General features: G+C 39.5%; 1 protein-coding gene across 1 annotated transcript in view; it reads right to left on the bottom strand.

Annotated features, from left to right (window-relative positions):
• The window catches only part of LOC126355455 (protein disulfide-isomerase A6 homolog), a 53,147-nt gene extending 42,558 nt beyond the window's left edge, over positions 1-10,589 (bottom strand). The window contains exons 1-2 of the mRNA XM_050005773.1: positions 10,204-10,589; positions 9,017-9,213 (exon numbers count right to left, since the gene is read on the bottom strand). Of these exons, the coding sequence (XP_049861730.1) occupies positions 9,017-9,213; positions 10,204-10,219 (213 nt within the window). The 5' untranslated portion in view covers positions 10,220-10,589. The remainder of the gene's footprint in view (positions 1-9,016; positions 9,214-10,203) is intronic.
• Between the last annotated feature and the right edge of the window lie 4,027 nt (positions 10,590-14,616).

Raw genomic sequence — 14,616 nt, 5'->3', positions numbered from 1 at the left:
ATGGAATGTTGTCTACTCCGGGGGCCTTGTTTCGACTCAGGTCTTTCAGTGCTCTGTCAAACTCTTCACGCAGGGTATCATATCTCTCATTTCATGTTCATCTACATCCTCTTCCATTTCCATAATATTGTCCTCATGTACATCGCCCTTGTATAGACCCTTTACACTCTTTCCACCATTCTGCTTTCTCTTCTTTGCTTAGAACTGGGTTTCCACCTGGGCTCTTGATATTCATACAAGTGGCTCTCTTTTCTCCAAAGGTCTCTTTAATTTTCCTGTAGGCAGTATCTATCTTACCCCTCTTGAGATAAGCCTCTACATCCTTACTTTTGTCCTCTAGCCATCTCATTTTTCAGACGTTTGTATTCCCTTTTGCCTGGTTCATTTACTGTGTTTTTATATTTTCTCCTTTCATCAATTAAATTGAATATTTCTTCTGTTACCCAAGGATTTCTACTAGCCCTCACCTTTTTACCAACGAGATCCTCTGCTGCCTTCACTACTTCATCTCTCAAAGCTACCCTTTCCACTTCTACTATATTTCTTTCCCCCATTATGGTCAATTGTTCCCTTATGCTCTCCCTGAAACTCTGTACAACCTCTGGTTTAGTCACTTTATCCAGGTCCCATCTCCTTAAATTCCCACCTTTTTGCAGTTTCTTCAGTTTTAATCTACAGTTCATAACCAATAGATTGTGGTCAGAGTCCACATCTGTCCCTGGAAATGTTTTACAATTTATAACCTGGTTCCTAAATCTCTGTCTTACCATCAATAATCTATCTGAAACCTGTCAGTATCTCCAGGCTTCTTCCATGTATACAACCTTCTCTTATGATTCTTGAACCAAGTGTGGCTTCCTCTTTCATTTCTTAGCTCCGTTCCATATTCACCTACTATGTTTCCTTCTCTCCCTTTTTCCTACTACCGAATTCCAGTCACCAATCACTATTAAATTTTCGCCTCCCTTCACTATCTGAATAATTTCTTTGATTTCATCATACATTTCTTCGTCATCTGCAGAGCTAGTTGGCATATAAATTTGTACTACTGTAGTAGGCGTGGGCTTCGTATCTATCTTGGCCACAACAATGCATTCACTAAGCTGTTTGTAGTAGCTTACCCGCACTCCTATTTTTTTATTCATTATTGAACCGACTCCTGCATTACCCCTATTTGATTTTGTATTTATAACCCTGTATTCACCTGACCAAAAGTCTTGTTCCTCCTACCACCGAACTTCACTAATTCCCACTACATCTAACTTTAACCTATCCATTTTCCTTTTTTAATTTTTCTAACCTACCTGCTCAATTAAGGGATCTGACATTCCACGCTCCAATCTGTAAAACACCAGTTTTCTTTCTCCTTTTGGGGGGAGGGGGGGGGGGGGGGGAGAGGGGGCTGGAGAGAGAGAAGGACAGCTCGTCACTACAGATACTAGGCTGTACAGAAAGGACTCCTTATTAGATTAATACTTGTTTGATAGATCATGAATACGACACTTCATAATGATGTGGAACGTGTCAGGTTAATAAAAAATGTCTGTACAAGATATTACATTACACAAAATATTGCATGACAATTTTTAAGTTGTTTTTTTCCCTTAATTTATATCTAAAAATTCAGCCAATGAGTAGAAGGAGTTGTCATCTAGAAATTCTTTTAATTTATTTTTAAATGTTGGTTGGCTATCTGTCAGGCTTTCGATTCTGTTTGGTAGGTGACCACAGCCTTTTGTGGCAGCAGAATTTACCCCTTTCTGTGCCAAAGTCAGATTTAACCTTGCATAGTGCAGATCATCCTTTCTCCTGGTGTTATAGCTATGCACACTGCTATTACTTTTGAACTGGGTTGGATTATTAACAAAAAAATTTCATAAGTGAATAAATATACTGTGAGGATCCCTAGATCCTTAAATAGAGGTTTGCAGGATGACCGTGGGTGGGCTCCAGCAATTATTTTGATTACACGTTTTTGAGCAATGAATACTTTTCTACTCAACGATGAATTACCCCAGAATATGATGCTATACCGAAAGCAATGAATGAAAGTACGCATAGTAAACTAATTTACTGAGATTCTCATCACCAAAATTTGCAATAACCTTAATAGCGTACGTAGCTGAACTCAGATGTTTCAGCAGACCATCAATGTGTTGCTTCCAGTTTAACCTCTCATCAATGGACACACCTAAAAATTTTGAAAATTCTACCTTAGCTACAGACTTCGGTTCAAAGTCTATATTTATTACTGGAGTTGTGCCATTTACTATACAGAACTGTATATACTGTGTTTTATCAAAGTTTAAAGAGAATCCGTTTGCTGAGAACCACTTGATAATTTTGTGAAAAAACATCATTTACAATTACATCACTTAGTTCTTGGTTTTTGGATGTTATTACTATACTTGTATCATCAGCAAAAAGAACTAACTCTGCATCTTCATCAATGTGGAATGGTAAGTCATTGATGTATATCATGAACAGTAAAGGACCTAAGACCGAACCCTGAGGGACCCCGTACTTGATAGGCCCCCCAGTTTGAGGAATCAGCTGTTTTACCATTACATGAACCACTTATTTCAACTTTCTGCATTCTTCCAGTTAAGTATGAATTAAACCATTTGTGCACTGACCTCCCTCAAACCATAATGATTTAGCTTATCTAAAAGAATTCCATGATTTACACAATCAAAGGCCTTTGAGAGATCACAAAAAATACCAATGGGTGATGTCCGGTTATTCAGAGCATTTAATATGGAATGGGTCGCAACTGTCGAAGTGGAGACATTGCTTGTGGTTGGCAGGTTTTGTATGGATGGAGGTACTGATATAGCCATCTTTGAGGTGGAGATCAATATCGAGCAAGGTGGCTTATTGGGATGAGTAGGACCAGGTGAAGTGAATGAGGGAAGTGTTGAGGTTCTGGAGGGATGTCACTCTTGATCCAAATCATGAAGAGGTCATCAATGAATCTGAACTAGATGAGGTGTTTGGAATTCTAGGAGTATAGGAAGGATTCCTCCAGACGACCCATGAATAGATTAGCCTCTGATGGTGCCATGCAAGTGCCAGTAATCATACCTCGAATTTGTTTGTAGGTGATGCTTTTGAAGGAAGGATAACTGTGGGTGAGGATATAGTTGGTCATTGTGATTAGGAAGGAGGTTGTAGGTTTGGAATCTGTCAGGCATTGGGATAGGTAGTGCTCAATACTGCCAAGGCCATGGACATTTGGAATAAAAGGGAAGTTGCATCACAAGTGACGAGCACGGAACCATGTGGTGAAGGAACAGGGACTATGGAGAGTTGGTAGAGGAAATGGTTGGTATCTTTTAGATAGGTTGGTAGTTGCGCATAATAGGCTGAAGACGTTTGTCTATAAAGCAGAAAGGGGCACAGTAACCAGCCACATTGGGGGTTCCTGTGTGGTTGGGTTTATTGACTTCAGGAAGCATGTCACAGGTAGGAGTGCAGAGAGTGGAAGAGGTCAGGACAGAGACACAGAAGTTCTGGAATGGGCCCAAGGATTTGGGGAGAGACTAAAGACACTGCTGGATTCCTGGAATGGGGGTCATTGTGCCAGGGTTTGTAAATGGATGAATCTGAGAACTGGCAGAGTCTTTCCACCAGGTAATTCTTGCATGTCAAAATAACAGTGGTGGTGCCTTTGTCAGCAGGTGGGATTAGAAGGTCGGTATCAGTTTTTATGTAGTGGATTGCGGTCCTTTCTGTGAATGTAAGGTTAATTAGCATGTTGGGGGATTTGGGGAAAATGGTGAGTCAAGGTTTGAGGTTAAGAAATTCTGGAAAGTTTTCTGGTGGTGATTTGGAGGTAGTAGGGGCAAATCACATTTGGATGGAAGCATGAAATGAGTCAGGCAAGGTTCAACATTGGCCTTTGGTCGAGTCTGATAGGTAGAGTGGGTGGTGAAAAAGTGTTTCCACTGTAGGGACTGGGAGAAGGAGAGAAGGTGTTTGGAGGAAAAGTTCATGACTGTTTCAGGTCTGTTTACATTCTGGATCCTGTGTGGTGGTGGTGGTGGAAGAGAGTTTTGGAGGGTAGAGTAAATGTAGTAGGACTGCGAGAGAGGTTTTGAAAGCCATGAGTGGACGTGGGGGAGGTGGTTGTAGAGGGGGTTGATAGTGCTAGCCCAGGACAGAAATAGGAAGCAAACAGAGTGGAGAGTTTTTTTGATGATGTGTTGTGCTTGTTGCTCTAGTTCCTGGAGGGCAGGGGTTTCTGTGTGTTATATGGGATCCAGTAATTTGGGATTGCGCAACAGTATTATTTTACAGATGGAGAGGAGGTATTGTGAGGGAACTTGGGCCTGATTGGCATGGTTTTGAACCACTAATTTAGTTAGTTTTAAGGACTGATAGAATAGAAAAAGATGGACACGTCACTGTGGAAAGGCAGCAGCCAGGGATGGCTAATTTCATGGTAAGGCCATTTGGAGGGATTCCATCAGCCAAACAACACAGGAACAGTATGTGGGACTGGGTTCTGGTCAGGGATAGGTAACTTTTCAGTCTTGACACAGATGGAAGGAGCAAGGATTCATAGTTAAGGATACAAATGTATAAAAAATTATAAACAATACATAAAAATGTCCAAAAAATTTGCATAAGCAATCCAAATGTGGGGAAAAAAATCACTAAAAGGATGAAATGGATGGAGTTGGGGGCAACAAGAGAAAGTCCGAGGGAGTAGGCTGATAGTGCAAGGTGCAAAATACCTGAAATTGGCGAGAAGACAACAAGATCAAAGACAACCACTGTTGGCTGGTAACTATGCACCCACTGAGAGAATCTCTACTCTCGTAGACCAACACTTTCAACTTACTGTCCTATATAAAAGACTCCAACAATTTCCTCCATTGCCTCTCCACAGTTCCTGTTCCTTTAACACATGGTGCAAAGCTTGTCACTATTGATGCCACTTCCTTTTGCACTAACATCTCTAACACCCATGGCCTTATTGCTACTGAACAATATCTTTCCCAACACCAGACACATTCCTAAACACTTTGACCAACTATACTCTCACCCTTCTCCTTCGGAGGCAGCAGCTAGAAACAAATCCAGCCTACGACTATGTGCACCCGCATGGCACCATCATATGTCAACCTAATCATGGGCCACCTAGAGGAAGCCTTCCCAAACATCCAGAATTCCAAACCCCTCACCCGGTCCAGATTCATCAATAACATCTTCATGGTCTGGATAGAAGGTGACGATACCCTATCCGTATTCCTCCAGAGCCTTAACCTTTTCTCACCCATCCGCTTCATCTGGTCCTACTCAACCCAACAAGCCACCTTCCTCGATATTGACCTCCATCTTAAAGATGGCTGTATCAGTGCCTCCGCACATGTCAAACCTACCAACCGCCAAAAATGCCTCTACTTTGACAGCTGCCACCCATTCCATATCAGGAAGTCCCTTCTATACAGCCTAGCCACCTGTGGCTGTCAGATCTGTAGCGACAAGAGGTCCCTCTTGAAATATACAAAGTGTCTCACTGAGGCCTTCACAGACCGTAACTACCCTCCCAACTTTGTACAAACACAGATCTCCCATGCCTTACCTCTCCAGTCACCCACCACCTCCCAATGTTCCACCATCTGGCCACAGAGGAGCACTCGCCTCGTGACTCAGTACCACCCAGGACTGGAGCAACTGCACCACATTCTCCACCAGGGTTCCAACTATCTCTTATGGTGCTCCGAAACAAGGAATGTCCTATCCACTATCCTTGTCACCTCTCCCAGTGGTATTCGGCCGTCCATTGAACCTACACAATATCCTCGTTCATCCCCACAAAACTACTACTCCCAACCCCTTGACTGATATACCTGTAATATGACCTAAATGAAAGACCCGTCCCGAACATCCTCCTCCCAACACCATGTACTCTAGCCCAGCCAAAAACATCATTTATCCCGTCAAATGCATGGCTACCTGTGAAGCCCGTTGTGTGACCTATAACCTACCAATGAGCTGTGTTCTACAGCTGGACCTTCACATTGCTGAGCATACCTTTGAACGTATATTCTTCACTTTAATGACTGCCTCACAACCTACGGCATCCTTCCCTTCAATGCCAGCTTTTCTGAATTGCGCAAGTGGGAACTCTCCCTGCAGTACATCCTGTGTTACCCTAACCCTCCTGGCCTTGGCATTCATTAAGTCTTTGTCCTTACCCTCAAGCTCCTTCTCTGTTCCCATTCCAGCACTAAACAGTCCTCAGTTCCACCAATGCACCCACAGTCTTTTTACCTCTCTCCTTTTCCGCTAACCTTTCCCAGCCCTCCGTTGTAACCTCCCGACTGTACCAAGCTATTCTACCATCTCTCCACCCCAACCATGTATGCTCCCAAAAGCAGCACTTTATGGCCCCACTCCTATCATCCTGCTATCGCTATCCCTCCCCTGCCCCATCCCAGCCTCCTCCCTACCGACCCCCCCCCCCCCCAACCTAGTTGCATTTCCCATCATGTGCTGGTGCTCGCAGTGTGGCCTCTGTAGCATAAGACTGCTTGTGTGTGTGTGTGTGTGTGTGTGTGTGTGTGTGTGTGTGTGTTTTCTATCTCAGATGAAGGCCTTGTTGGCCAACAGCTCATTTACAAAATGTTGTGCCTGCCTGTGATTCAGCATCTCCACTATATGGTGAGTATTTACTATTTATAGTTATTGAAAATGTAGCTACAGTTTGAGTGGGGCCCTAGGAGACACCAATTTATTATTTGAGAAGGTAAGACAGATAAGACAATAGAACATCGCCAACCAAAACTTTGAGAACAATTTGTACAGAAAGCACTATGACAGTCTGTTTTTCTCAAAAATCACGTTTAAGGAGCTGTATCAAGGCATTGTGCCTCTGCTTATTACTGTAGGCATTCTCTATGTTTACAAAAATTATTAAGAGTTACCTAAACGGCAAGGTCTGTTTTACAGCAATTTCAAGGAAGGTCAAATTGCTGATGGTGGGATAAAACCCACACTGGAAGTGAGTAATGAGCTGCTCAGTTTTAGTCAGTAATACAAATACCTACTTCAAGTTCTCTCACAAGCAGGTAGACACGGTAATAATACAACTGATGGAGCAAGTGCAGCCCTTCCCAATTTGAAGATGGAAATTAAGATTATCCTTTTTCAGGAATGAATATGATAACTGTCAGCCACACTTGATTAACCCAAGAGTAAATTTTCTTTATCCCTTTATCAAAGTGTCTGGACCATTTGTTTTGTACCTGGCTCTTAGACAGACAATGCCTCAAAAACCTAACTGTGAACACACATTCGCAGATTAAGAGAATGTAGCTGCTGCGTTGAGAAAGTTACCCTTTTCGCTGTCACCAATAAGTACTGTGTTCTGTACAGCCCTTTCCTATTTGTGCCAAATGAATGTTACAGCTCAAATTAAATGACAATTTTCTGTACGTGTGGTTTGGCATTATATGCCTAATGGGTTGCAGGTATGTACACTACACTGAATAGAAATGCACTTACATTCCCAAGATTTTCATGAGACATGCTTTCCAAGAAATGTACCAATAATTTGAGAGTCTCTTGAGATCTCTGGCATTTGGACTAGAACTTCATTACACTTTGTCTATCACATTACTGACCCAAGTCACCATTTTGAATTTTGCACCGCACAAATCTATTGACTATGAACTTCAGTTCTTTATTCATTGTTTGTTGAAGCACTTTCTTTAAATTTTATATGAAGTGAATACTGTCTAGGAATTTGACCCGTTTTAAATCGGCAGCAATTTTGTTTGAGTAAAACTCCTGTCACCCTCACTTGATATTTTAGTGCTCATAAGTAGTTACAAAAGTGGACACTTGCAGATAAATGTACATTTTTGTACTAGTTATGCAAGAATCCACAAAAGCATTGGTCTGTGGATACAGATTATGAGAATAGAAACAAATGATTTAGTAATTGCAATTTTCTTGGTTTGTCACAATTAGTATTGAATCTGGAACACACCTGGAAATGTGTTTCCAGAAATAGTTATATTTGTGCAGTTTTGCCAACTGCAGAAAGCATGTTATGGGGAGTTTTTACTTCACCAATTGCAGACAAGAATGTTGACTCTTTATGGGTTGGCAGCAACAATAATAGAATCCAAGAAAAACCTAGTTGCAGCATCATGACATGACAGAAGTATCTGACTTCTTCATAAGAATTTTCTGCACTCTCTCCTCTCCACCCATTAACTTCCTAATTTTCCATTTTTTCTGTAACATTTATCTAAATCTTTATACCTTCTGTAAGTGATGAAACCTAAAATGACTTATTGTGTATTTCAATGCCACAGTTATACGTATTTCATGTGTCTTTATACATACAGTTACATTTTTAAAACAGAAGGCAGTTTTTCTTCAAATGATTATAGAGCAATGTTGGGGCACTATAAATTCTTAACAAAATGACAGAAGGGGGAAAGAAAAGGGAAGAACTTTGTAGGAGTAATACACAGAATTTATGACACTTCACTCAGCCTTCTTAACAAATACCGTCTACATCTACATCCATACTCCGCAAGCCACCTGACTGTGTGTGGCGGAGGGTACCCTGAGTACCTCCATCGGTTCTGCCTTCTATTCCAGTCTCATATTGTTCGTTGAATCCACACCTCTTTCATTAAAAAGGCAACTTTCAAAAAGTATTACCCTACACTTCTGATACATCAACTTACTGATTATATTGTCAATGGTCACAATAGTGCATAAGTATTTCCAAATTGAATAAATTCCTAACACTATAGGTTAATGAATATAATTAGAATAAAGAAAATTATAACAAGAGAAACCTTTAGCTCAGTAAATGACATTATTTGCCTGATCATAAATGTACATCATGCTCACTCATCATATGCTACAAAATAATTTCCATCTTAAGCAATATAATTGCTTTTCATTAAGAATTATATTATTCTAACAGCACATATCAAAAAATATCTTCTGAAAAATATTTTTAACAGAAACATTGCCCACTTACCTTCAGAGCAGTTGCTGCCTTTGAGAATTCAGGTACAAACTGCTGGCAATGCCCACACCAAGGGGCATAAAATTCCACTATCCATAATGCATCACTCTGAATAACCAATCTATCGAAATTTGCAGGATTCAGATCTACAACATCTGAACTTGAAGGATACAAGGCAGCCACCGACGACACTAAGCAAATCAGGGCACCTAAAACAGTTTGTCAGTTAACACTGTATGTCTTTGTAGTGAGTTTCATGTTCCATGTATCATTTGCACAATTATTTGGAACAAGTCTTTTTACATTCACATTGTAAATTAATCTGTAAATATGGCTACATGCCATACATTTACAAGTTTTTTAATACATGTAAATGCGAGATAGTTAATTCCTATTCGTCAGCTTTTACACATTACAATAATTGAAAGTATTCTATCAAACATAAGGGGTTCTCAAAGAAAAACTTTTTCGGTTTTCAAATTTTACTTCGTCCGTAGGGAAAAGTGATCAAAAATTTAGGTTGCAGCACTGTGCACTCATTTTTTCAGTTTAAAGGCAACCTTAATGTGTAGTAATGAACGTCAATTTTCCCTTCAGGTATTATTATGTACATCATTGTTGCTTTTCGACTGTAGTGTGTTATTTACGGCGAACTTCATGGCGAAATATACTGTGAAGCAGCAGCCAGCATGCTCAACTAGTTAAACAGGTGTCTACAAGATCATCGTGGGTGAGCGCCAAATAATATTTTTACAGCACAGTCCTGATCCCTGAAGACCAAGAGCTTCTCTCTTAAAGTTGAAAATGACGACCGGTTACGAATATGCTATAGATTTCTATAATGAGAGGCAATATAATTATGGCATACAACTTTATCGGCAACTATCTTCAAAAGGGATGTCTCTCGCCCTTATAAAATTTATTTTAGGCCTATATGATTTGTAGGTACCAAACGTTCTCTTCTATCTCTCCCTTTACTTTCTTTATGAGTAATGAAGGCAAAATAGATACGGTGACCGGCGTTCAGCAATCTAAACGGAGTGCTATGTGCAAATAATATTTACGTGCAATCTTAATGACGATAATAATTAATAGATAGTTCTGTGAAGTCAAGTTGTTTATTCTTTAAGATGGAGAGAATACTTTTATATAATGTCATTCATAGGATTTGTACTGTTACAGAAAGTAATATAACTTACCCCAAAAAACCGCCATTCTGAAGAAACAGTCTTATCAGTTCCTTTTTGTACTTTACTAGCAGCAAATCCTCTCTTGTACACTTCACACCATCGAGTCAGCTAATACAAATCCAATAGTTAGACAACACGCTGCGTTGACACTAGACTACGCTTATATGTACAACAACTTCGTGTTTGAGTCTGATTGGTCCAGGCAATCTCATGTGCAAAGTTTATCCATCTTTTGCGAAACGGCGTCGAAAATAGAGTTTCCGAGGTTCAGGCGAACTGTAGCGCTTTTGTTTCAATTTTTCGTTAGATGCGAACGCAGTAAAGTTAACAAACATTTCAATAAGCGCATGAAAAAAATTACTGACTGGTCGTGTTTTCTAAAATTTGCAGTATTTATCATTATGTATGTTGGCTCGCCTGAAGTTTGAAAGCGCGCACTTTACAAGTAAGAAATGGTGCACTTCATGAAGTCGTAGGAACCTACATGTTATATTGTTCATGTATTTCTAATGCTTCGTGCTAAATTTAAATTTGAAACAAGATATAAAAATGTGGAGATCATTCTGCTACCGAAAAATATCATTTAAAGATGTCACAGATAGATTTTTGATGTTTTATTACAGATTTATAATGCAGATCATTATTATCCATAATTTTTCTTGTGTAATCACATGCTTGATTATCAATCAATAAACAAGATAAACTGGCCACAATTCGAAATAGGAAGTAAGAAGGTTTAAATTGTGGCTTCAGATATAGTTTTCGGCAATTTCCAGGAATGATTGCCTATCGATTATTAGGCATATACTATATAGAAATAAGCCACGAACAGATGCAGCTCAACCCAAATCTACTTAGGAGGTAGACAAGTCTTTTCTGACTATAGATGTATTTCACAAACGTTTCAATAACGCTGATACCAGTATTCCATGATTCGAACATCATATTCCTCTTAAGAATTATAGTAGACATAGAATTAATATTTCTCATGAATTGCCAACAAAACTACACATGACATACTAAAAGTTTCTTGATTTCCGTAAAGGATTTGACTCATACTACATCTACACTTACCGTCAAAAAGTTTGATCATATGGAGTATCAAGTGAAATTTATGATTGGACTTAGAGCTTTTTGGTAGAGAGGATGAAGCATCTTATTTTGGATGGAGAATCATTGTCTAACATAGAAGTAACTTCAGTTATGCCCCAGTGAAGTTTGTTGCGACATTTGGTGTTCCTGTTGTATATTAATGACCTTGCAGACAATATTAATAGTAACGTCAGACTTTTTGCAGGTGATACAGTTATCTATAATGGATTACTATCTGAAAGAAGCTGCATAAATATAAGTTGGATCTTGATAAGATTTCAAAGTGGCGCTAAGATTGGCAACTTGCATTAAATGTTTAGAGCAGTAAAACTGTGCACGTCACAAACGAAAAAACGAGTATCCTATGACTAAAATAATATCAATGACACAGGAGGTATACTTCGTTTTATTGGTAGAATAACTGGGAACTGCAACAATCTACAAAGCAAATTGCTTACAAATCACTCATGAAACTGGTTCTAGAATATTGCTCAAGTGTGTGGGACTCGCGCCAAACAAGACAAACAGAGGATATTGAATATATACAGAGAAGAGCAGCACGAATCGTCACAGGTTTGTTTGACCTGTGGGAGAGTGTCACTAAGATGTTGAAAGAAGTGAACTGGAAGACCCTTGACGATAGACATAACTATCCCGAGAAAGTCCATTAACAATATTTCAAGAACGGCTTTCAATGATTGGTCCAGAAATGTACCACAGTCTTCTACGTATTGCTCACATAGAGGTCATGAGGATAAGAATAGAATAATTATAGCATGAACAAACACATTCAAACAACCATTCTTCTCACACTCCAAATGTGAATGGAATGGGAAGAAACTAATGGGATGTCTGCGATGCACTTCACTGTGGATTGCAGAGTATAGATGAAAGTGTAGTATTTTACAGACAATGTCCATTTTTCCTAACGAAAGAGAAGGCACATCTAGTTAGTTCTAGGTGTAAACCAGCATTTTATAAATCTGACTTAACTTAATGAATTTGTAGACATGATAATTTATGTAGGACTACTATTAAAAATAATCATCTTAAAAATAAAGTAGTGCTTTAATAGGGAGAGGTAAACAGAATCTGAAACACTTAAATTTTTCATTATAGCCTATGTAATGAGAAAGATGCGAAGTAAAAATAAAAACGATAGATATTTTTGTGCAGATGCCAGGCAGAACATTTTGTTTGAATTCAAAATAAATGTTTGAAAACTGAACTACAACAGCCAATATCTTGTTTTTGTGCCTATATACTTTTTCTTTGTTATATTTCGTTAACTGTCATTAACTTTCATTCTTTTCCCTAGCGTTTGTCCTGTCTAGTACAGGGTCCGCTTTTGTGATATACGGTAAACTTTATCTCCAATATTTAACTTGGTGCCCGGATGCTGTTTCTGACAGTACAATTGTCAAGATGATGTAAAGAGGGTAGATGTGTGTGCCAGCTGCTATGAATCATGTAAACTATTTTCTGTGTGTTATTGTATATAATTGTTTGAGTATTGTATTCTTTGAGATGGAATTTGGGGACAGGCCCAACAGTTGCCTAAACAAGTGTGGGAAACAATCTAAAACCACACTTAGGCTGGCCGCTGTACCATCCCATGGTCATTATCTGCCACGCAGATTCGATCTGGATCTGGGTCACTTCCCTGTCTCGCAAAGTAGAGCGCTGTGCATTACGTTTTCGAGCATGTCTTGCTGTTATCATTTGATTGTTCACACTCCCATCCCATGACATCACGTTTCTGTGAATATGATGTGCAGATCAAGTGTCTAATTAACTCTCTAAGTAACTGATTGAGGCCAAAGATAGTCAGATATGTTATGTGGAAATTTAATGGGCGAGGCTTAGAAAACATTTCAAATAATTGAAGGTCACTGTCAAGAAATGCCAGTCCCTTAAACTGGAATTGTAACAAAATCAGTATTAAGACTGGAACGAGATTCCACAGAATAGAAAACAACATAGCTTCATTTATAAAATTTTAATTAAACCTTGTTTTATCTCTTAGTTGGTTCAGAGCTTTGTCCACTGTCGAGTGGTAGGAAACTGTTAATATGAAAATATACAGACATTAAATGTGGAAAGACAATTCTTCACTACATACTAGACAACCAAGACATATTTCTCTGATATAATGCAATCGTATGTAAAAGTGCCACTACATTAAATCTGATGAGATTATTCTACATTTCAGACGCAAAAGATGTTTTACAATAATCAAACAACATAGTGGGCCATAAGGGTGACACATACTATCTGGGAAGATATCACCTAATTCTGGTCCTTGTCGTAAGATGAAGTCTATCTGCTAAGGATAATCCATAGTCCACTGATGTATGCTCTTGAAAGAGGACCCTGCAGTGTGTGCTGTTGTGGCATACAGACTGCAGTACTAGAATGTAAGATGAGTGTATTTTCTAGACCCTAATTACGTAATTAATCACGAAGGTCTGGGCTAATTACACAATTATATGCTTAGCGCTGCACAAGGACGGCATAAAATCGGGATCTAGCGCAAAAACTGACAGTACCATACAAATTTTTCTTGTCCTGCTGGGAAAAATATTTGCAATACCACTCGAAACTGACGCAAATATCGATCCTAATTACGTAATTAATCATGAAGCTTTGGGCTAATTGGACAACTTTATGCATGGCACTACACAAGGACGGCAAAAAAAGCGCAATACGCTGAAAAAGCTGACGATACTATACAACTGGTGTTATCCCGCTGGGAAAAAGTTTCGCAATACCACTTGAAACCACCGACAGAAACACTCAAACTCTACCCTACACCTACAAGCTAGGGGGAGAAGGGTGGGGTTTAAGGTGCTATCTTTATCCTTTCTCGTGAGAAATATGTTCAACTAACTAGATGCGGGTGTTGGACAGAGAGAAGTTTAAAAAGTATATTACCTGCAAGCATACAGCATCTATCGCTGTCTGACATCAAAGTTCACTACACACGACTACTAAAAATCACCCTACAACCCAGCTAACTGAAGCCAATACATACTGTCACAGCTGATGGAGATAATGCATCACAGTTCTAATTACACTTCGAAATTGTCATGAAAAAACCAGCACTCATATTGAATGGGTCACAATGCAGCACATGTACTGGGGAAAATGGTCGTCCTAAAAGACTGCAGAGGGGGTGGTAATTGAACATGCGTTCTCTTCCACGTACAATTACAAACTGCCGAAAATGGAAGCCTTCTTATCACCTATAGGGTGGATGGACCGAGGGAGGGAGCTACTCCGCCAACAGCCTCGTGGCTTGTGATGGCCTCTGTCCACTTTGAAGCGATG

Source organism: Schistocerca gregaria, chromosome 1 (assembly GCF_023897955.1).
Source record: "Schistocerca gregaria isolate iqSchGreg1 chromosome 1, iqSchGreg1.2, whole genome shotgun sequence".
In the NCBI taxonomy this organism is placed as follows: domain Eukaryota; kingdom Metazoa; phylum Arthropoda; class Insecta; order Orthoptera; family Acrididae; genus Schistocerca; species Schistocerca gregaria.
This window is presented reverse-complemented; position numbering and strand designations above follow the sequence as displayed.